This window comes from Mauremys reevesii, linkage group 24, assembly GCF_016161935.1.
Source record: "Mauremys reevesii isolate NIE-2019 linkage group 24, ASM1616193v1, whole genome shotgun sequence".
NCBI lineage: Eukaryota > Metazoa > Chordata > Testudines > Geoemydidae > Mauremys > Mauremys reevesii.
The window spans coordinates 17,203,912-17,226,877 of NC_052646.1; the positions used below are offsets into that span (position 1 = coordinate 17,203,912).

The 22,966-nt window shown below is 53.4% G+C and overlaps 2 protein-coding genes across 2 annotated transcripts in view; both read right to left on the bottom strand.

Annotated features, from left to right (window-relative positions):
* LOC120390560 overlaps positions 1-22,966 on the bottom strand; it is an 81,080-nt gene that overhangs the window by 46,919 nt on the left and 11,195 nt on the right. The gene's annotated exons all lie outside the window — the stretch shown is intronic.
* On the bottom strand, positions 428-11,294 carry LOC120390658 (sialic acid-binding Ig-like lectin 12). Its single transcript, XM_039513428.1, has 6 exons — positions 11,172-11,294; positions 3,372-3,737; positions 2,710-3,012; positions 1,741-1,840; positions 1,255-1,363; positions 428-1,029 (listed from the first exon to the last, which is right to left on the bottom strand). Exons 1-6 carry the CDS (start codon positions 11,248-11,250, stop codon positions 910-912), a joined length of 1,077 nt encoding a protein of 358 aa, XP_039369362.1. The 5' UTR covers positions 11,251-11,294; the 3' UTR covers positions 428-909.

Here is a 22,966-nt window from a genome sequence, read left to right on the forward strand (position 1 = left end):
GCTTTTTGGTATTGGACATTAAATGTGGTTATTAAAGTCACAAGCCTGTCATTATAGTTACTGAATTGGACCCAGGAGTCCTGGATCCCAGCCCCCCTCAACCCCCTAGATCCCACTCCCCTCCCAGAGCCAGGGACAGAACCCAGGAGTCCTGGCTCCCAGCCCCGCATCTAACCACGGCACTTCAGAGGTGGCTGCATCTCAGCACCGGGCGAGCCCCATGGCATTGCTGTGCGGCTGTTCCTCAGCTCTCCCACCCCAGAGGTGGCTGCATCGCAGCACCAGGCATTGTTTATCGTGACCCTCTTCCCAGGGCTTTGGTACCCTGGGCCTGGGCCGTGAGTGTCCAGCCACAGCTGAGCGGCTCCATGAGCGAGGGGAACCCCTGACGGAAACCGAGGCAACATAAAACTCTTCAGCCCAGGGAGGAGCTGGGAATGGCTTTTATTTAGCTGCAGCAGTGAAAGGGTTAACACAGGCCGACCTGCTCGGCGTAACTCTGTCTGGAGCAGTAGCTGCCTCACGGGTGTATTAGCAGAGTGGCCCCCAGCTGAGATGGGGGGTGGGGAGGTGGGAGCAGGACGCGGCCCAGACACAGCCAGAGACAGGCCCTGGTTGTGCCAGGTGCTGCCCACACAGCGAGAGACCATCTCCAACAAGCTCACGGCGTAAGTAGCCAAATGCAGTGATATACTCCCCGTGTTACAGCTGAGAAACTGAGGCACGGGGCGGGGGGGGGCAGGGACTTGCCCAGAGTCACACAGGCATTCCGTAGCAGAGCTGGGAATAGGACCCAGGTGTCCGGTGACCCAGGCTAGCACCTTAGCCACAAGGCAGGTCGGCTATCCCACCGCTGCCACCAGTCTCTCTAGCTCGAGCCCTGCAGTGACCCCGTCCCCCTCCCTGGCCTTAGGCGTTGGCGTAGATATTTTCATCTGTGAATTGTTCCCCGTCACCTCTCCCCTGGTACCATCTTCCTCCTCCTCCTCCCCCTTTCTTCTCAAGGGCTCCCTCTTCCCTGGTGGCATCCTGTGCGGGGAGAGACCGGGTTAGCGGGGAAGAGTGGCCGCCATGGCCAGGGGAAAGGATGGTGGTGAGCACTGGAGGGGGGATATCCCAGCAGAGGGGGATTCTGGGAGCGGTGGAGGGGTTCCCAAGGCCCATGTCGAGTGCAGGGAGGGATCCCAGCAGGGTGGGGGATGGGGCTGGAGGGTGCAGGGTCTGGGATAAGCCGTTGGAGGGCCGGGAACCCACCTGTCTGTGGGAAGGCACCATGGACTCCGGCTGCTCGTAGGCGTGACAGACCTGCCCGTCTCTGGTTCCTTGGCACCGTCCGGCCCTGGCGGGATCCCTGCTGCCCTGTCTGGGGTGAAACCATCATCAAAATCCAGCCCCTAGGCCCATCTAGCCTGGTGTCCCACCTCCTCCCTCCTGCCCCGATCAGACCCATGGGTCCATCTATCCCGATATTCCCCCCCCCCCGCACCATCCCAGAGCTGCATGTTGGGGGAGCCCAGGGCTGGGCTAGCAGGGGCTGCGGGTCAGGAGTGAGGGGCACCGGCAGAGCTGGGGGGGCGAACCCACGGCTGGCACAGCAGGGGGCTGTGGGTCGGGATTGAGGGCAGCAAGTGGAATTTCACGCTTGCAATGAGCGATAGTTGATCTTGGGGGAGCCATTTTTCCCTCCATTCCGGGCTACGGTTCCCACTGGATCCTTCTCCCGTCCCGCCTGAGTCTTACCTTCCCTTCCTGACTCTCCAGGCCACTGCAGCCCCGGCACCAACCAGCACGAGGCTCCCACCAACCGCCGAGGCCACCACGAGTGTCAGGGGGAAGCCGGCTGCAAACCAACAGCTGGTGTGAGCGGTGGGATCGGCTGGGCGGTGATGGGCCCTACAGGGCTTGTAATGAACTGGCGGGTCCAGCGTAGGGGGAGGGTCCCCGAGCGGGGGAGGGGCCGAGGGCTGGCCTAGCCATGGGGACTGAGCCCCCTTCCCCACCTCTCCAGGGAGGCACAGAGGTGAAAGGGGGCAGGTGGGGACTGTGTGACTTATACGTGAGTTGCCACCTGTCGAAGGGGCTGGCACATAGCGCCGTATTTCCTCACATATACATCTCTGCCTGAAGACGAACAGGCCACTGCTGTTAGCTAATGGGAAAACTGGATCCCCTGCCCAGCCCCCGCCGGTCCCCGGTACCTGCGGGCACCACGGGCAGCGCGGCCTGGCTCTGCCCGTGGGCATTGGTGGCAGCGCAGGACACGTTGGCCAGGGCCCAGGCCGGGCCCCGCAGCTCCCCGCTCACGGCCGGGCCCCGCGCCCACAAGGTCGCTCGCAGCTCGGGGCCCTCGAAGTCCCCGTAGAGGGTGCGGTTGGGCAAACGCCACTCAAGGCGGGGCGGGGGGTTCCCCTCGGCCGCGCAGTGACACGTGGCGGCTCCCCTGGGCCCCCGGCCCCACACCGTGCAGTTCCCCCGTGGCAGCAGCTTCGGGGGGTCTGCAACGGGACATGGGATGTGTGGGGGGACTTGCCTCCTGGGACCCCAGTGCTCTCCTATCGAACCCAGGAGTCCTGGCTCTCGGCCCAGCCCTGCCACTAGACCCCACACCCCTCCCAGAGCCAGGGATAGAACCCAGGAGTCCGGGCTGCCAGCCCCCCCCTCTAACCACTAGACCCCACTCCCCCGCCGGCGCTGGATGGGGTCACTCACCGCGGACGTGGAGCCGGACGGCTGTGCGGGTGAAGACCCCGACCACGGCGGGGTACGTGACGGTGCAGATGAGTTCTTTGCCGTCATCCCCCGGGGCCGGCGTGAAGCTGAGCTCAGAGCTGTAGGAGACGCTGCCGTTCGCCAGGGTGACCGAGACGTTCCTGGCTGTGTAGTCGAACCCCCCTGTCCAGGTGATTTGGGGAGGGGTCCCTGAGCAGGTCCCCGGAGCCTGGCAGGTCACATTCACCAGCTGTCCGGACAGCAGCACCTTGGGGACCCCCAGCACTGGCTGCTCCGTCAGCTCTAAGCAGGCGACACCATTAAACTTCAACTCCGTGGGGAACTACTGGGGTTAATCCCTGGAACTCCCTGCCCCTGGGTATTAGTGGGGCTAACCCACAGGACTCCCTGCCACTGGGTATTAGTGGGGCTAACCCGCGGGACTCCCTGCCACTGGGTATTAGTGAGGCTAACCCGCGGGACTCCCCGCCACTGGGTATTAGTGAGACTAACCCGTGGGACTCCCTGCCCCTGGGTATTAGTGGGGCTAACCCGCGGGACTCCCTGCCCCTGGGTATTAGTGGGGCTAACCCGCGGGACTCCCCGTCACTGGGTATAAGCAGAGTTAATCCTGTTGAGCTCTCCAGGGCCCCCAGCCTCACCTGTCACATCCACCAGCGGCTGGGTCTTCACGTAGCTGTATTTAAAGTCTCCCTTCACAAAGCGGAAGAAGTAGCGGTCCCTGTCTCCGGCTCTCACGTCGCTGATGTGCAGGGAGCAGTCGTTCAGGGCGTCCCCCACCAGGCGGATCCGGCCCCCAGGCGCCTGCAGGGCCCTGTCAGGGTCCGTGGTGGCCACGGCCGGGCTGGTGTCCCTGTTGTCATCCCTGAGAAACCAGTATTTGTAGGGGGCTCCGGAGGACTCGAAATTGGCTGTGAAATTACAGGGGATCAGGACGCAGAGACCCTGCTGGGCCGTGACGTTGGATGGGACCTGGATCCGATAGTCGGACTCCTGGCAGAGCCCACCTGCAGGGGAAACAGACCAGCTCTGACGGTGCCCCTCGGTCCCCACCTGCAGCCCCCCAATCCACCCTGCCCCCCCAGCTCTGACAGTGCCCCTCAGTCCTTCCCTGGTGAGAGAGAATAAAAAGACACCAACAAGGGAGCAGAGATTAAATATGGGAGTCTTGAGGGGAGTGGGGTCTAGTGGTTAGAGCGGCGGATGGGCTCTAAGAGGGGAGTGGGGGGGCTAGTGGTTAGAGCCAGGGGTGGGGGGGGCGTGTTTCCAAGTCACTGACAGGGGCCAGCTGTGAGAAAGAGACTCGATTTCTCAGCTGATCAATATTTGCCTTTATTAGCTGGTGACAGAGGAAGCAGGTTCGGGCCGGGAGATACCCCTCTCCTGGGACTCCTGCCCCTAACTGCCCCCCAGGACTCCCACCCCCTATCTAACACCGCTGGTCCTTATCCCCTGATACCCCTCTCCTGGGACTCCTGCCCCTAGCTGCCCCCCAGGACCCCACCCCCTATCTAAATGCTGCTGCTCCTTGTCCCCTGATTGTTCCCTCCCAAGACCCCTGCTCCAACTGCCCCTTGGGACCCCAGCCCCTATCTAAGCCTCCCTTCTCCGTGTCCCCAACTGCCCCCTCCTGAGACCCCCAGCTTTCCCCCAGGACCCCACCCCTACCTGTCCCCTGATAAACCCCTGGGACTCCCATGCCTATCCTACTGCTGCCTGTCTCCTGACTGCCCCCCTGAACCTCTGCCCCATCCAACCACCCCTGCTCCCTGTCCCTTGACTGCCCCCTGGAATCCCCTACCCCTTCTCCAACCCCCAACCCGCTTACTGTGCCACTCAGACCAGCGTGTCTGGCTCCATGCAGCTCCAGACAGTTGCTGCCATGCTCCCCCGTAGAGCCCACAGCCCCCCCTCCCCCGCACCTGCCTTCCAGATTTGAACACCTCAAAATTCAGGAGTGCTCAAGCTCAGTTTGGGCAGCTGTTACTTCATTTCTCCCAAATCAAATATACTGATCCACTGTAACTTGCTGTAGAAAAAGTAGGATAAAATTGAGCAAGAAATGCTTATTAGCACTGGAATTGCTATTTTCAGCAGCCATTGCCTTTTTGTTTGTTTAAGGAAGACAGTGATACTGCATTGGCAAATTCCCCATAGAAAGAAAGAGTGGAACAAAAGAATAATAAAGGCACCTCAACTTTTCCTCATTTATGTAGGACAGTCTTATAATATGCATCCAGATCTCCTCCAATCACACAAGCTGAAAATTGTTCCACTTTACGGCAGCTCTGTAACCATATGGGAACCAATCCTGTCTGTGTTTTGTGCACATCCAAAATTCCTGCTGAATGACCCGCCCTGGGAGCGAGTTACCAGTGACCCAGGGCTGGGGAGGCAGGAGGTGTTTGTGTGTGGGGGAGGCATTGGTGGGGGGGAGCCCCGGGCTGGGGCAGCAGCAGGGTGGGGGGAGGGCACTGATGGGGAGGAAAGGGGGAAGCCCAGCGCTGGGGCGGCAGGGGGTGTGGGTCAGTGGGGGGAGAGCCCAGGATTGGGGCAGCAGGGGGGTACAGGGGGAGCCCAGGGCTGGAACGGGGGGGCAGACAATTTTTTTTTTGCTTGGGGCAGCAAAAAGCCTAGAGCCGGCCCTGCTGGGTTCCCCCAGCCGCCGGAGCCCCGGGGCCTTTAATTTGCCCCTGAGGGCTCCCAGCCACCTCTGTAGCTGGGAGCCCCTGGTTGATTTAAAATAAAGTATCACCTCCCCACCCCCAACCTTCCTTTTTGGCCCACAGCTGTTTTGGTGGGGCGGCGCTGGGGAAGGAGGGTTTGTTTCCACAGGGCTGGGCGGCCCTGGGGCGGGTGTTTCCGCGGGTCTGGGAGGTTTCGGCCCTCGGCTGTTTTATTTGGCGGAACGTGGCTCTCGCCGCTTTACGAGTTGTGCGGGCCTGGGCTCCAGCATAAGAGCAATGCTGGCTGCTGCTGTAGCACCTCAGGAGGCGGGGGGAGTGGAGGGGGCCGTGCCGTGTTCGGCAGCCCTCCCCGCCCCTGCCCCTACCTGGAGGAGACGCGAGGGGACTTCCGGCCAGGAGAGGGACATCACTCACCTTAGCAGCTGCTGGGGCTTCCGTGAGTGTTTGACCCTATGATTCCCCCCCTGCCCCCACTCCTGCCCAGCGCTGGGGAAGGGGCAGCCCCATGCCATCCCCTCCCACCGTCCCCCAGTGAAGCTACGGTGAGGGGCAGCAGGCTGCACAGGGGAGGCAGGAAGCCACATGTGAAGGCAATGCCCTCTCCCCCAGCACCCACCAACCCACCCGCCACAGGAGGGATGGGAGAGGGAGGCTTCCTAGACCTGAGCAGCTGGGGCTTGGGTGAATTTTATGACACCTGTCCCTGCTCCCCCACCCCAGAGCCACCACCCTGCAGACCCCACTTCTGCCCCATGCTGGGCAAGGGGCAGCCCCATCCTCCATCCACAGTGAAGTTATGGTGAGGGGCAGCATGGAAGGCCACCTGTGATGGCAACCCCCACCCCCCAGTACCCATCATAGGGGAGGGGAGTGGGCTTTCTGGACCTGAGAGGGGCCCTAGGAGCATGTGCAGTGACTGTGGAGCAGAGTGTGTGCCGTGGGGGGTAGGGGGGGAGAGGAGGGGTCCCTCCCCTGGAGCTTGCTGCTGCCAGTGGTGGTGATGGGGAGTCCTCTCTGGCCCTAGCCCTGGGGCAGCCTGTCTGCACCCCAAGTTCCTTATCCCCAGCCCTGTGCCCCCAGCACCCCAACCCTGAGCACCCTCCTGCACTGTGAACCCCTCATCCCCAGCCCCACCCCAGAACCCTCACCTGAGGGGAAAAACATGCAACTTAAATTTGGTGGTCAGTTTGGAGTATCATTTTGTTTAGCACGATACTTGACTATTTTACACCCCTTTAAAGTATGTAACTGGTCGTATACAGGTGTTACAAAGTGGGAATGTGCTTAATGTTTTCTCTGAAGACTGTGTGGGTGCCTCAGTTTCCTCTCTGCATTTCTCAAGGATCTAGATGGTGGGATAAGGGGGTGTGATTGTTGTAGAGCCCTAGAGGGACAGTGTGATGCCGTCTGCACAGAGAATGGCTGAAACCCCGTCTCCTGGTAACCGATGGCCTGGGCCACTCTCCTGCAAGGTGCCAACTGAAGGTGTTGGAGAACAGAGAGATCGGGTGGCCTCCTAATGCCTGGAAAAGAGACAAAGGCCAGAGGAGGGAGTGTCAGTGCCTGTGCGGACTTCCGGGAAGCGCACGGTGTGGAAGGGGATGCTGGGATGCTTTGGAACAACTCCATGCAAAGCCAGTCAGGACTCTGGGGGAGCCTCCTCTCGGAGCAGACTGTCTCCAGGGCAAGAAGCTTACACCTTCCTGGGTCTGACCTCGGAGCATTCAGCGACCCCTTCCACACTGTGCACTTTCCGCAGTGAGTCTGCCCAGGCAGGTCCTGGGGCAACCAGAGGTCCCTGCACCCCAACTCCGCAGTCAGATGTGACTCTCAGCCAGACAGTAAAACAGAAGGTTTATTAGATGACGGGAACACAGTTTAAACAGAGCTTGTTGGTACAGAAAACAGAACCCCTCTGTCAGGTCCATCTTGGGGGGTGGGGAGCCCAGAACCAAGTTCTGGGTCTCTCCCCATTTCCCCAGCCAGCTCCAAACTGACACTCCCTCCTCTGGCCTCTGTGTCTCTTCCGGACAAGGAGGCCACCTGATCTCTTTGTCCCCAACACCTTCAGTTGGCATCTTGCAGGGGAAACTGAGGCACCCACAGAGTATTCAGAGAAAACATTAAGAACATTCCCACTTCATCACAACAGGTGCAACAAAATATAATACTGTATATTGAAGTAGGCAAGTGCTGCTTCTGACTGTCCACTTTTAATTGACCCTTGTCATCTCGTGGCACTGCCGCGTTGTAACTTCATTTTATATCGGCTTACAGGGCGGGAGCGGGGGGGGGCACCACCATTTTGGGCCCCACCAAAAATTATACAAACCTGCTGCCTATGGCTGCTTGTGCATTTGATGGAGCTGCAAACTTCTCTGGAAGATCTGGTGGAGGACAAGCTTTTCTCAGAAAAATGTGTAACCCTAATCTCTTCTGTACCCGGAAACATAATGGAGCAATAATTAAGCAATCGGTTTGCAAACACGTAGAAGACAATAGGGTGATAAGTAAGAGCCATGATGGATGTGTCAAGAACAAGTCATTTCAAACCAACCTGGTAGCTTTCTTTGTCAGGGTAACACGCCTTGTGGTTAGGGGGGGAAGCGGTAGATGTGGTATATCTTGACTTTAGTAAAGCTTTTGATACTGTCTGACATGATCTTCTCATAAACAAACTAGAAAATTACAACCTAAGTGGGTGCATAACTGGTTGGAAAACCGTTCCCAGAGAGTCGTTATCAACGGCTCACAGTCATGCGGGAAGATCATAACGAGTGGGGTCCTGCAGGGATCAATTCTGGGTGTTGGTTCTGTTCAATATTTTCATTAATATTTAGATCATGGCGTAGAGAGGACACTTATGAAGTTAGCGGACGATACCAAGCTGGGAGGGGTTGCAAGTGCTTTGGAGGACAGGATTAAAATTCACAATGAACTGGACAAACTGGAGAAATGGTCTGAAGTAAATAGGATGAAATTAAATGAGGACAAATGCAAAGTGCTCCACTTAGGAAGGAACCATCAGTTGCACACGTACAGAATGGGAAATGGCTGCCTAGGAAGGAGCGCTGCCAAAAGAGATCTGGGGGTCATAGTGGACCACAAGCTGAATATGAGTCAACAACTTAACACTGCTGCAAAAAAAGCGAACATCATTCTGTGCTGTATCAGCAGGAGTGTTGTAAGCAAGACAGAAGCAGTAATTCTTCCGCTCTGCTCCGCGCTGATTAGACCTCAGCTGGAGGGTTGTGTCCAGTTCTGGGCCCCGCAGTTCAGGAAGGATGTGGAGCAATTGCAGAAAGTCCAGAGAAAAGCAACAAAAATGATTAAAGGTCCAGAAAAAGGTCATACATCCTGAGGAAAGATTGAAAAAAACTGGGTTCCTTTAGTCTGGAGAAGAGAAGCCTGAGGGGGGACATGAGAACAGTTCTCAAGGACATAAAAGGTTGTTGCAAGGAGGAGGGAGGTAAATTGTTCTCATTAACCTCTGAGCCTACGACAAGAAACGGGCTTAAATTGCAGGTTGGACATTAGGAAAAACTTCCTGTCAGGGGGGTTACGCACGGGAATAAATTGCCCAGGGAGGTGGTGGAATCTCCATCATGGGGGATTTTTAAGAGCAGGGTGGACAAACACCTGTCAGGGAAGGTCTAGACAATACTTAGTCCTGCCATGAGTGCAGGGGACTGGGCTAGACCTCGCGAGGTCCCTTCCAGCCCTACAATGCTGGAATCTGCAGAATCCTGAAAAGCTGCAGAATCCTGAAAAGACGTTAAAAAAGCCATACATTCAATGTCTTCTTTTTCTCAGCAGGAGTCCAAAAAGCCTGAATGTCTTGATGAAAATGGAAAATGAAGTTCAAATTAGTGCAACCTGGGAAAACCTGCTGGCTTTCAACGAGCCATCCTTGGCTGTTGTCTTAAAATTACTGCCACCATTATTACAGTGGAGTCGCATCATAGGCGCATTTAACTTACGCAATTTTAACTATATGCACTCGGCAAAAAAAGAAAAGAAAAATAAATGTAAATACGGTACCTGTAGTGTGGGCGTTTCCGCCCGCTATTCCACTCAATGAGCGTTTGACTATATGCGATTTTGGCCTCACGCGCTGACTTCAGAACCTAACCCCCGCGTAGGATGCAACTCCCCTGTACTGGCTTTGGAGAGTCTCTACCGAGCAGGGGTTGATCTAAGGAGTGAGGCTGGTGGATAACTTTGCTACAACATTCAGAGAAGACAATCGCTGTTCTCTCTCTCATAAGTCTACTGATGAAACCACTTGGGTTATGAGCCAACGCCATCCAAGCATCTGCTACCACAGTCGTAGATTTTTGTCCAGCAATGCAAGCTACCCTTGGATCAATCCGAGAAATAGTCATTGAAAAGGTACTGGAAGAAGCAAAGACTTCAGTCCAGAAGTTGACTAATGAACGCACTAATATTGACCCCTTAAGAGAAGAGGACAAGAAGTGTCTGTAAAGGCAGCTGAAAAAGTACAACCGAACCTGTCTCCTACAAATCTACAACAGCGACTTCTGGATTCTATCAACCTCTCTGTAGCTTTTCCAGATGCCTTCTCATAAAACGCCAACAGAGAAGTGGCGTGAGGCACTACCAGCCACGGGGCTGCCATGTGATCAGGACAGAAGAGAGGATTTGACCCCAGAGTGGAATATCACACGACGAAGGAATGAAGATTTGGCTTCAGCTTCTTCTTCCTAATCATCATCGCTAGTAGCGTGACCTGATCTCTGGGCCGTTTCCTGGGCTGGCAGAAGTAGGAATTCATCTCCTGCTGCTCCCAGTCACAGCACCTCCGGTCGAGCGTCTCGTTCCTCACCGACCAGACCGCTGTGTGCTGGGAGGAGTCGCCTTCTGCCCGGCCGGGAGCGGGGAGGGAGGACCCTGCCGTGAAGGCCTGGCAGAACCGGGCACAGGAGCAGGCACCCAAGGGGACCTGGCGGCATTCGACACATCCAAAATTACAGCCAGAAGCCAAGAAGGCTGGAGCTGTTGTGCTTCACGGAAGGCTTGAGGAGCCAGCGCTGATGCAGGTGATGGTTTTACAGCCTGAGTTAGAGCTAATAAAATGGCCGGGACATGTTTCTCCGTTGTTACTAAGATGCCATACAACCCCCCCTGCACCCTCACAGGCTCACCCCTCAGCCCTCACCCCCTGTGACTTCAACTCCCCCCCATTTCAATTCCTGGGGAAATACGGCTTTGAAATCACATTCTCCCAACAGCTCTGCCGGTGCCCCTCACTCCCGACCCGCAGCCCCTGCCAGCCCAGCCCTGGGCTCCCCACCCCCCAGCTCTGCCGGTGCCCCTCACTCCTGACCTGCAGCCCCCACTAGCCCAGCCCTGGCCTCCCCATTTCCCCCGCTCTGCCAGTGCCCCTCACTCCTGACCCGCAGCCCTGCTAGTCCAGTCCTGGGCTCCCCAGCTCTGCTGGTGCCCCTCACTCCTGACCCGCAGCCCCCTGCGAGCCCAGTTCTGGGCTCCACCCCTCCCACCCACTCTACTAAAACCTCTTTATTTCCCCAAACCATATTTTTTTTACCAGTATCAACTCTTACAGCAGGAGGCATCTGGAACCCAGGACTCCTGGGTTCTATCTCCTGCTCTGGGAGGGGAGTGGGGTCTAGTGGGTTAGAGGAGGGGGGCTGGGAGCCAGGACTCCTGGGTTCTCTCCCCGGCTCTGGGGGAGTCCTGCCAGCCCAGTTGTCTCTGCTCTTGTTCTCTTACCCTGGCAAAGCAGTGCGAGGATGATTTCAATGCAGAGCTTGGTGGAAGGGGGCATCTGGCTGGGTCCTGGCACCCACATCCTCCCGCTCCGCGGCTCTGGGGGGCAGCTAGCGCCTGGACTCACGAGCTCTGTGATTTGCTGCTCTCAGTGGGTCCCAGATCGGTGCCTGGGGAGATGCTGGTGGGAAGGAGGGTGGGGAAATGACTGAGCAGAGCAGGGGAGTGGGGACTAGTGGGTAGAGTGGGTGGGTCTCAGGGGCAGGACTCCTGGGTTCTCTCCTGGCTCTAAGAGAGGAGTGGGTGGTTGGGGGGTGTTTCCAAGTCACTGCTGGTGGCCGGCTCTGATAAGCTGGTGAAAGAGGAAGCTACTTTGGGCCAGGAGCCAAGGGCTTGCGGGAGGGGCATTTTACTAACCAGCCCCCCTCTTTCTGCACATCTCATTCTCCCCACAGCTCTGCCGGTGCCCCTCACTCCCAACCCGCAGCCCCCTGCTAGCCCAGCCCTGGGCTCCCCACAGCTCTGCCGGTCCCCCTCACTCCCGACCCGCAGCCCCCTGCTAGCCCAGCCCTGAGCTCCCCACAGCTCTGCCGGTGCCCCTCACTCCCGACCCGCAGCCCCCTGCCAGCCCAGCCCTGAGCTCCCCACAGCTCGGCTGGTGCCCCTCAGCCCCGACCTGCAGCCCCCCCCCTCCACTCCCACACCACACAGAGCTCTGCTGGTGTCCCTGAATCCTGATCCACAGCCCCTCCGTTACCAGATTTGCCAGTTACTCTGGGGTACCTCATTTATTAGAGTTACTCTTCTGGAGGGTGGGGGTGTCTGTAATTCTATCAATCTGCTGCGTGTGTCACGTGTGGGTTCATACGGAGCTGCAGGTCCCCTCCCAATGGAGCGATCCTGCCGCTCCCCCCCCCCCACACACACACAGAGTCTGTGTGGACTGAGTCCATCAGCACTTTCAAGGGGAGCCAGGTTTGTGATCAGAGGGTTGAAATTTAAAACTGATTTTTGTGGGTGGCGGGTTCCGGTTCAATAACACGATGCAAACCCGGCTCGAGCCCCCACCCAGTGACCCGGGACACTTATATACCAACCCCCCCCCCCCCGGCATCTCTAGGAGGCAACACTTCCCCTCTCGCAAGCACAGAGTCTGAGTGTAGCAAAAGCCTTTTAAGAAAGGAGGGAAACAATGCGGCAAACACCACAACCAGGATTCATAACACAAACCATGAGCAAAGACCCACCCCCAGGTGAGTGTGGCAGTGTCCTTCCCCCTCAGGGTCTTAAATCCAGCAACCCAACCGTCACCCCTCCCACAGCTTCTGACCTTGGTCAGTGCAGCCCCAGAGTTCAGAAGTTCCTCTGCAGAGTTTATCTCCCAGCCTGGGTGGAAGTGGGGGGAGGTCTGGGGGGGGGGGCATCTTACATGCTCCGTTGCTCTCTGGTCAATGATTGCAGGCATGGCCAGGGGGTTCTGCTCCAGTCTTCACCACCAGCTGGGTCTCCCCCCAGCCATCCTTCTATCCACTCCTTTCCACCAGCCACACCTGCCTCTCTGCCAGCCCCCCCCCCCCCGCCAGCTCTTCTATGATTTCAGGTGTTAGCGGGGGTGTGGGGGGGTGCACTACTGGCAAACTCAGAACTCAAACTCAGAAAGGATGAATTCAAACTGGAACAGGTTCAGAGAAGGGCTACTAGGATGATCGGAGGAATGGAAAACCTGTCTTATGAAGGGAGACTGAAAGAGCTTGGCTTGTTTAGCCTAACCAAAAGAAGGCAGAGGGGGGATATGATTGCTCTTTATAAATGTATCAGAGGGATTAATATTAGGGAGGGAGAGGAATTATTTAAGCTTAGGACCAATGTGGACACAAGAACAAATGGATATAAACTGGACACTAGGAAGTTTAGACTTGAAATTAGACGAAGGTTTCTAACCATTAGAGGAGTGAAGTTCTGGAACAGCCTTCCAAGGGGAGCAGTGGGGGCAAAAGACATATCTGGCTTTAAGACTAAGCTTGATAAATTTATGGAGGGGATGGTATGATGGGATAGCCTAATTTTGGCAATTAATTTGGCAATTGATCTTTGATTATCAGCAGGTAAGTATGCCCAGTGGTCTGTGATGGGATGTTAGGTGGGGTGGGATCTGAGTTACTACAGAGAATTCTTTCCTGGGTGCTGGCAGGTGAGTCTTGCCCACATGCTCAGGGTTTAGCTGATCACCATATTTGGGGTCGGGAAGGAATTTTCCTCCAGGGCAGATTGGCAGAGGCCTTGGAGGTTTTTCCCCTTCCTCTGCAGCATGGGGCCCGGGTCACTTGCTGGAGGATTCTCTGCAGCTTGAGGTCTTCAAACCACAATTTGGGGACTTCAATAACTCAGACATAGGTTAGGGGTTTGTTATAGAAGTGGTTGGGTGAGATTCTGTGGCCTGCGTTGTGCAGGAGGTCAGACTAGATGATCATAATCATAGAATCTCAGGGTTGGAAGGGACCTCAGGAGGTATCTAGTCCAACCCCCTGCTCAAAGCAGGACCAACCCCAACTAAATCATCCCAGCCAGGGCTTTGTCAAGCCTGACCTTAAAAACCTCTAAGGAAGGAGATTCCACCACCTCCCTAGGTCACCCATTCCAGTGCTTCACCACCCTACTAGTGAAAAAGTTTTTCCTAATGTCCAACCTAAACCTCCCCCTCTGCAACTTGAGGCCATTACTCCTTGTTCTGTCATCTTCTACCACTGAGAACAGTCTAGATCCATCCTCTTTGGAACCCCCTTTCAGGTAGTTGAAGGCAGCTATCAAATCCCCCCTCATTCTTCTCTTCTGCAGACTAAACAATCCCAGTTCCCTCAGCCTCGCCTCATAAGTCATGTGCTCCAGCCCCCTAATCATTTTTGTTGCCCTCCGCTGGACTCTCTCCAATGTATCCACATCCTTCTTGTAGTGTGGGGCCCAAAACTGGACACAGTACTCCAGATGAGGCCTCACCAGTGCTGAATAGAGGGGAATGATCACGTCCCTCGATCTGCTGGAAATGCCCCTACTTATACAACCCAAAATGCCATTAGCCTTCTTGGTAACAAGGGCACACTGTTGACTCAAATTCAGCTTCTCATCCACTGTAACCCCTAGGTCCTTTTCTGCAGAACTGCTGCCCAGCCATTCGGTCCCTAGTCTGTAGCAGTGCATGGGATTCTTCCGTCCTAAGTGCAGGACTTTGCACTTGTCCTTGTTGAACCTCATCATATTTCTTTTGGCCCAATCCTCTAATTTGTCTAGGTCCCTCTGTATCCTATCCCTACCCTCCAGCGTATCAACCACTCCTCCCAGTTTAGTGTCATCTGCAAACTTGCTGGGGGTGCAGTCCACACCATCCTCCAGATCGTTAATGAAGATCTTGAATAAAACCGGCCCCAGCACCGACCCTTGGGGCACTCCACTTGATACCGGCTGCCAACTAGACATGGAACCATTGATCACTACCCGTTGAGCCCGACCATCTAGCCAGTTTTCTATCCACCTTACCGTCCATTCATCCAGCCCATACTTCTTTAACTTGCTGGCAAGAATACTGTGGGAGACTGTATCAAAAGCTTTGCTAAAGTCCAGAAATAGCACATCCACTGCTTTCCCCTCATCCACAGAGCCGGTTATCTCATCATAGAAGGCAATTAGGTTAGTCAGGCATGACTTGCCCTTGGTGAATCCATGCTGACTGTTCCTGATCACTTTCCCCTCCTTTAAGTGGTTCAGGATTGATTCCTTGAGGACCTGTTCCATGATTTTTCCAGGGACTGAGCTGAGACTGACTGGCCTGTAGTTCCCTGGATCTTCCTTCTTCCATTTTTTAAAGATGGGCACTACATTAGCTTTTTTCCAGTCATCCGGGACCTCCCCCGATCGCCATGATTTTTCAAAGATAATGGCCAATGGCTCTGCAATCTCATCGGCCAACTCCTTTAGCACCCTCGGGTGCAGCGCATCCGGCCCCATGGACTTGTGCTCGTCCAGCTTTTCTAAATCGCCCTGAACTACTTCTTGGTCCCTTCTGACCTTAAAGTCTATGAGAACCACCTACCCAAAACATTGAGATCTAGCTATCAATGAGCTTAGCTCTGTAACATATAACAAGACTCCTAATAGACTTAAAATTAGCTCCATTATTATACAGTGGAGAGAGAAGGGATGTTTAGCACCCATGTCCCTTGTCTAGCGAGTGCTGCTAAGTTGAGGGTGAGTCCCTCCGTCATAAAATGCCAAGCACAGTTCTACTGCCCTTGATTCACATCACCAGGATAACAACCCTGTATTACTCCTGCCCTGATAACAAAGAGACTGGGGATCCCACAGCAGCCAAAGTGACCGTTTGGGCAGGGTGGGTCATGCTAGTCCCATCATGCTAGGTGGGGTGGGTGGGCCCATGCAAACGAGATCAGCCCCTGACGTCCTTTTCCAGGGTTCACCACCAGACGTCAGGGTAGAGCCCATCCTGACTCTGCTCACATCAGCACGAGGTTTTAGTCCTTCAGTAGCACCGTAGGCAACAATCCCATTTCCCCCGGAAATTTTGTCCTTTCCCTTTTCAGCCGGGGGTTGCTCTACAGAAACATCTTCCTGAGCCTCTTTCTGGGTTTCACCTGAGTCCAGAAGAACTTGTGAGGCAATGGACGCACCCTCCGTCCGCGCACGCTGAGGGGCACCTTCTGTCTGCTCCCCAGGCCAAACGCTCCCCCAGCAGATAAACGGCCGTTCTCAACACCCCCAGAGCTTGGCATTTCCTCCCTCCACCCTTGTTCCCAGACAAGCGTTTGGAGATCGGGAGAGCTCCCTCCATGGGCAAGTCATTACCCCCGACAGACATGGGCTTAGGGCCACTTCCTGCCTGGCTTTTAGCTGAGTCCAGAACCACGTCTGGCACAACTGGCAAATCCTCGGTCTTTCCGCCTGCACCACAGACAGAGCGTTGGAGCCATTTTCTCCCCCAGCAGCGAATCTGCTTTTCTGACTAGACCAACAGTCTGAACGTCCCTCCCCCGTGTCACAGATCACACGGCTGGTCCCATGGGCTCTGGGGGTTATTTAAAGGGCCTGGGGCCCCCCTGCTTCTACCGCCCCGGCCCTTTAACTAGCCGAGGGAGCCCTGGGAAAGCGACGGGGCTCCAGTGGCTGTTTAAAGGGCCGGGGTGGTAGAAGCAACGGGAGCTTTGGCCTTTTTAAATAGCCCCCAGAGCGCCGCAGCCCTACCCCAGGGCTCCGGCAGTGGGGCTCTGGTGGCAAGCCCTGCTGGGAGCCCCAGGCCCTTTAAATTGCCCCCTGGGGAAGCCGGGCTGCCCCGGTGCGGAGCTCCAGCTCCTGCCCGTACGCCGAACCGGGGCTTGGGCGCGGGGCCCTCTTGGGGCAGGGCCCGATTCAGGGGAATTGGGCGAATCGCCCTAAAGCCGGCCCTGATGCTGAGGGGCTGGCGATCGTATTTTTGACAGGGCCCCGATCCCAGCTGGGGCAGGGCCTGGCTCTCGCCGTGTCTGGGCAGCACCTGGCACGACGGCCTGGATCCCCTGATTTTATGGTGGCGCCTAGAGGGTGGTGCAGAGGCTCAGGGGTAGCCTAGTGGCTGAAAGACCCTGGTTCAGGTCCCTCTGGCCTGGCTGTGTAGATCGAACTCAGGGGGAGTTCGGTGCTGAAAGCCCTTTGCAGCTCTGTGCCGGTATAAACAGGAGCTAACAGCCCCTTCTGGGGTAGTGGGAGGTGCCCAGCGGCTATGGGTGGGGGGGGGTTAGACAGCCAGTGCTGGGGGGGGTGGGAGGCCTGGGACCCTCCAAACCATTTGTCTGTTGCCCTGTGGGGAAAAATCGCCAGAGGCGAGGGCCGGCGTACAAGCCGCTCTCTCTCCCGCCTGCCCTGCCAACGGGGGAGCCGCTGAGATCCCACCGAAAACTGCCCCTGGGGGCACTGAAGCCAAAGCAATGGAACGGCAAACCGCCCACCAGCCTGTCCCGCCTCATCGGCGCCGGCGGAAAGCCGCATTTGGGCTTTTCTACCCGCCACGGCCTGGTCCCTGGGAGATCCCCGCAAAGCGCTGTCAGGCTGAGCTCAGCAATCACAGGGGAACCAGCGCGCCAGAAAGCCAGAAAAACTTGCATTTAGGTCTAGGAATCTGTTAACTCAGCTGCAGGTTAATTACTAGTCTAGTCAATTAATAGATCAGTTAGGCCTGGTCTACACTAGGACTTTAATTCGAATTTATCAGTGTTAATTCGAACTAACCGCTCAACCGTCCACACCAGGAAGCCATTTAATTCGAACTAGAGGGCTCTTTAGTTCGAATTTGGTACTCCACCCCGGCAGGTGGAGTAACGCTAAATTCGACATGGCTAGCTCGAATTAGGCTTGGTGTGGATGCTAATCGAACTTAGTAGCTCCGGGAGCTATCCCACACTGCACCACTCTGTTGACGCTCTGGACAGCAGTCCGAGCTTGGATTCTCTGCCCAGCCACACAGGAAATGACCCGCGAAAATTTGAATTCATTTTCCTGTCTGGGCGGTTTGAATCTGACGTTCTGGTTGCACATCGGGGCGAGCTCCGCAGCACCTGCAACGATGCAGAGCTCTCCAGCAGAGGAGTCCGGGCAATCCCAGAATAGAAAGAGGTCCCCAGCATGGACTGACAGGGAAGTCATGGATCTGATCGCTGTGTGGGGCGAGGAGTCTGTGCTCTCGGAGCTGCGCTCCAGCAAGCGGAACGCGAAGACCTTCGAGAAGGTCTCGAAAGCCATGAAAGAGAAAGGATACAGCCGGGATGCAATGCAGTGCCGCGTGAAAGTCAAGGACCTAAGACAAGGGTATCAAAAAGTCAGAGCGGCAAACGGACGCTCCGGAGCACAGCCCCAGACATGCCGCTTCTACGAGGCACTGCATGCCATTCTAGGTGGGTCTGCCACCAGTGCCCCACCAGTGACGGTGGACTCCGAGGACGGAATAGTGTACTGGGACAGTTCCTCCTCGATGTTCGCCGATGGGGAAGATGAGGAAGGGTCTTTTGAGGACGGCGCAGGCGACAGCAAACCCACTCCCACTTGCCCTGACAGCCAGGATCTCTTCATCACCCTCACAGAGATCCCCTACCAACCGTCCCCGCCCGTTAACCCGGACTCAGAATCAGGGGAAGGATCAGGCGGTAAGTGCTACACACGTATAAACATTTATTTTTTATAACATTGTTATAGAAAAAATAGAAACAGTATTTACAAAATTCTAAATATTAAACTATATGAAGAGAAGGTCCACACAAATGGGGATAGAAAAATAATCCTCTAGCGACATTTCCACGAAGGTGTCATTCAGTTCCTCGCAAAGCCTCCGCATGAGGTTCGTCGGAAGAGGTGCCTTGTTGGGCACTCCGTGGAAGCAGACTCTTCCACGCCAGGACATCCGAATATAGAGTGGAACCATTGCCTGGACTAGCATTGCTGCATATGGTCCTGGTCTGTGCAGTGCGTCCCGTAACATCCTGTCTTTCTGGGCACGAGTGACCCGCCTCAGGGTGATCTCGTTCTGCAAATACTGCATCTAAGTAGGGCAATTAGTGTAGTGTTACTATTGTTAATGGTTTACAATTAGGTTGCATAACAATGACCCTCGCCTAACAGCCACGTGCGAGAGGCCACAGAGAACAAGCATCCATTGATCGTTCCCGTGCACTGGCGGGAGGGGCTGCAAAAGGCTCATCCTTTCTGCTTTGCACATTGCCTTTAGCAGGAGAGCACAGCTAACCACTAACTGATAAGCACTCTGTACTGTAAGGCTTACCAGGACTTTGTGCAAGAGGGATGCAGCTGTCTGTCCTCGCTTGTGCGCTATCCAGTGCAATGGCGCCGCCAATGAGAGCGTATTCCGAAATCTCGGACTAGTTCTGAGATCTCCTGATACTTGGTGCCCTCTTTGGTCTTGTTAACTGAAACTGACTAGACTGTGTTTACTGTTGGCAAACATGTATGTGTTCAAGGAAATCACCTACTTTTTCGCATCACACAGCTTCGGCTCCTTCCCGGACTGCCCCGTCATCCACCTCACAGAGGCTGGCTCAGATTAGACGCCGAAAGAAAAAGACTAGGGACGACATGTTCCAGGAACTGATGGCCTGCTCCAGAGCGGAGGCGGCAGAGCAGAGACAGTGGAGGGAGAGCCTGTGTCAGCAGCATCGCACACACATCGAACGGGAGGATAGGTGGCGGCAGGAAGACCAGCAGGCCACTCAAACGCTGCTTGGTCTAATGAGGGAGCAAACGGACACGCTCCGGCGCCTTGTAGATGTTCTGCAAGACCGCAGGCAGGAGGAGAGAGCCCCCCTGCAGTGCATCTGCAACCGCCCTCCAACGCCAAGAAGTCCTGTCCCCCCATCACCCAAAGTTACAAGAAGGAGGGGCGGTAGGGGCCGTGAGAACTGTCCCTGCACCGCAGCAGACTGATAATGTTCGAGACAACTCTCGCGCTGTAAATTTGTACAAGTTCTTTCCTTACAGCATCAACCAGTCCCAACTCCAAGTTTAAACCCCCCACTGTGTACTACATTATTAAAAGCGGTTTGGTGTTACTCACTGTTTCAGTCACGTTTCTCGTGTCAGAAGACTTTCTGTGGGTGTGTGTGTGTGTGTGTGGGGGGGGGAAATTGTAATTGCAGTGCATAGCCCACAGTACCATGGTACAGACTTGGGTGCAGGGTCAACTGCAGGGCACACACAGACTGCAGTCACTAGGCACCAGGGTCAGTCTGTGTGGTGTATGCTGCCCCGGGTCTTTCGTTGATGTGTATGCTTGTCCAGGGTCCTGGTGCCTGCCATCCCCGAATGTAAAGGCAGGCTTCCCTTCACATGCACTTCGACCGTAGCCACGATCCTCCCCGGTGCCCTGAGCCCCAAAAAGAGCCCTCATCCAGGGGCAGATACTCACCCTTCCCCCACACCCCTCACCCTCACCCCAATGACGACAGTAACCCAAAACCACCCTCGACACATTTTTTCACCCAGCAGGCATTGCGAGCTCTACCCAGCATTCCAATGGGCAGCGGGGACTGCGGGAACTGTGGGATAGCTTCCCACAGTGCACCGCTTCGAAAGTCGACGCCGGCCCCGTGAATGTGGACTCAGAAGTTCGAATTTGTGTATTTAGTATGGATACACAAATTCGACTTCATAAGGTCGAATCCACAAATTCGACTTAAGTAGATTCGAAATAGTCCTGTAGTGTAGACAAGGCCTTAGTAATTACTATTTGACTTAACTGTGTTATAGATTAGTCAATTCATGGAGAGGTTGATAATGTATTACTGGCTTAATTGAAATATTAGATGGGAAACAAATATAGTCAGTAGGTTAGCTAATAAATAGCTTGCTATCCCGGTGATAAATATATTAGCAATTAATAAAGTAGTTATATTTTAATATGTTTATTTTATTATTTATTTTATTTTAATGTGCCAGCTGGTTAATTAATCCAGTAGGTGATTAATAGATTCATTGATTAATATTTTGTTTAATTAGTTGTTTAATAAATACACCAGCCAATTAATAGACAGAAGTTAACCAGTCTTGTTTAATATGTTAGCTAATTAATACACTAGCCAATATGTATTATTAATCAATTGATTATCTGAATCAAAATAGTAGATGATTAATTCATATAATACAGAATACACCAGTGAGTTTATTAGAATGGAAGTTAATATAGTAGCAAGTTAATTAGCATAAGTTAATTAATACAGTAGAAAATTAATTAATACACTGGGCAACTGATTATTATATGGGACGATTATTATTTCTTTGTTAATTGAATGATTTCTTTTGAGAGTATTAGCAACAAATTGTTGAAATCATTTCATAAATTTAAAAAGACACTTTCTGGAATCAGTGAAAATTCTCACTTTTTAAAATGAATGTTTATTTATTATGAAAATCACTAGAAAAAAATCGATGTAAGTATTTTAATAAATTCAATTTTAAAAATGCCTACTTAGTAATAAAAGTTGCAAAATGAAACTGCTTCCTAAAGAAAATTCAGATGCTTGTTAGTTCTGTTTCTTAACTACTTTAATAATTAATATTGAATGTTCTAGAAATTCATATGTATTATTTCTATTAGGTAATACTGATTGTTTTTCAATTGCATTTTTCTAGTATTTTCAAATCATGTCAAATTTCACTGCCTATAGATTTAAATGATCTCCTGGGTTTAATCAATTTACTTGCACTAATTAATTAGTGATTAAACTATTGAAATAGTGTAATACATTACATTTCACATCATTTCTTTCCAAAAAGATTCAAAGCATTTCCTTTTCTCAGGCCAATCAAAATAATCATGTTTAACTAATTAATGAAACAAACAACTGACTTTAAGAAATTAAATGAAAACTTCCGTTCCCAAAGACAATAAAATAAATAAACCTCTTAATTGAATGTGATTACTTGAGGCAGAAGAGCCCTAGAATCAAATAACTGAAAATACTTTGCTACACTGCATTTTAAAACATCACAGGCAAAAGGTACCGTATGTTTATTAATTGAATTAGTTCATTTGCTTCTGGCAAACACAAGAAACAAAATAATTTAATATGTTTACATTTCAATAAACGATGTAAGTAACGTTATTGTTTTTTGAAACAATAAGACATTTTACACAGGTAGCAAAATTTCTCTTTCGTTTGATTGCTTCATTAATAGTTTTGGCAGTTACTAGAAGCGAATGATTGAAATAACTGAATAAATCAACGTTTGACTGTTGCATCTGATATTACGAATATCCTCGGTGCTGTGGCTGTAACTTTGTTACCTCGGTGAATTTTCTTTTTAAAAGTGATTATGAAAAATACAATTAAAAACCTCCGAGTTTAGAGGACAACGTTTCTTTTTTCTTTTTTTTTTTAAATTGGGCGTTTGCAGAAACGTCTCGTTTAATCAATAAATCTTCAGGCTTCGCGGAACTGAGGCCGTCGAAAGGAAATTTCCCTCCCTGGAAACTGTTTGTTCACAAGAACCGGACAGAAAGGCAAGAATCGCTCTTAGCCGTCGCAGGGACACACGCGTTTACCAAAGAACAATCAACACATCTGCTTTGCCCTTTGGCCCCAATCCTGCAAACACGTCCACGCTAATCAGCTGAGCCAGCGGTTCTCAGCCAGGGGTACACGTACCCCTGGGGGTACACGGAGATCTGCCAGGGGGTACAGCAGTTCATCCAGCTATTTGCCTGGTTTTACAACAGGCTACAGAAAAAGCACGAGCGAAGTCAGTACAAACTACAATTTCATACAGACAATGACTCGTTTAAACTGCTCTGTAGACGGTCCACTGAAATGCAGGTGCAATATTCAGATTCCGAGTGATTTATTTTAGAATTACACGGTAACAATGAGAAAGTCGCATTTTCTCAGGACTAATGCACTGTGACACTGTTGTATTCTGATGTCTGATTTTATCAGCAAGTCGTTTTTAAATGAGGGGAAACGTGGGGGGAGGCAAGGCCAAGCCGACTCCTGAAAGGGGGACAGAGCTATGGCCCCGTTCATTCCAGCAGAGCAGCGGACGATTGACGCCAGCTGGGATCTGGCCCATAAGTGTTTCCAAAGTCAGAGTGTCAGACACAGAGGAGTGACTCAAGATAGGTACAGCATGACCCCCCCACCCCCAACAATGAAATCCTTTGGTCCTGCTACGAACGGTCTGTTTTAGGGCTGGGCTTTACAAGGGGGGCCTCTGAATGTCGGTGGGAACTGGCAGCATGTCAGAGAACCTCTCCT

Bases quoted from the DNA above. Each gene is read 5' to 3' on its own strand.
- LOC120390658 (XM_039513428.1), bottom strand. From the start codon at position 11,250: ATGTGGGTGCCAGGACCCAGCCAGATGCCCCCTTCCACCAAGCTCTGC. The intron at 3,738-11,171 runs GTAAGAGAACAA...TTTCCCCTGCAG, and splicing joins CCTCGCACTGCTTTGCCAGG to GTGGGCTCTGCCAGGAGTCC. The intron at 3,013-3,371 runs GTGAGGCTGGGG...TCGCCTGCTTAG, and splicing joins GCCGCTGGTGGATGTGACAG to AGCTGACGGAGCAGCCAGTG.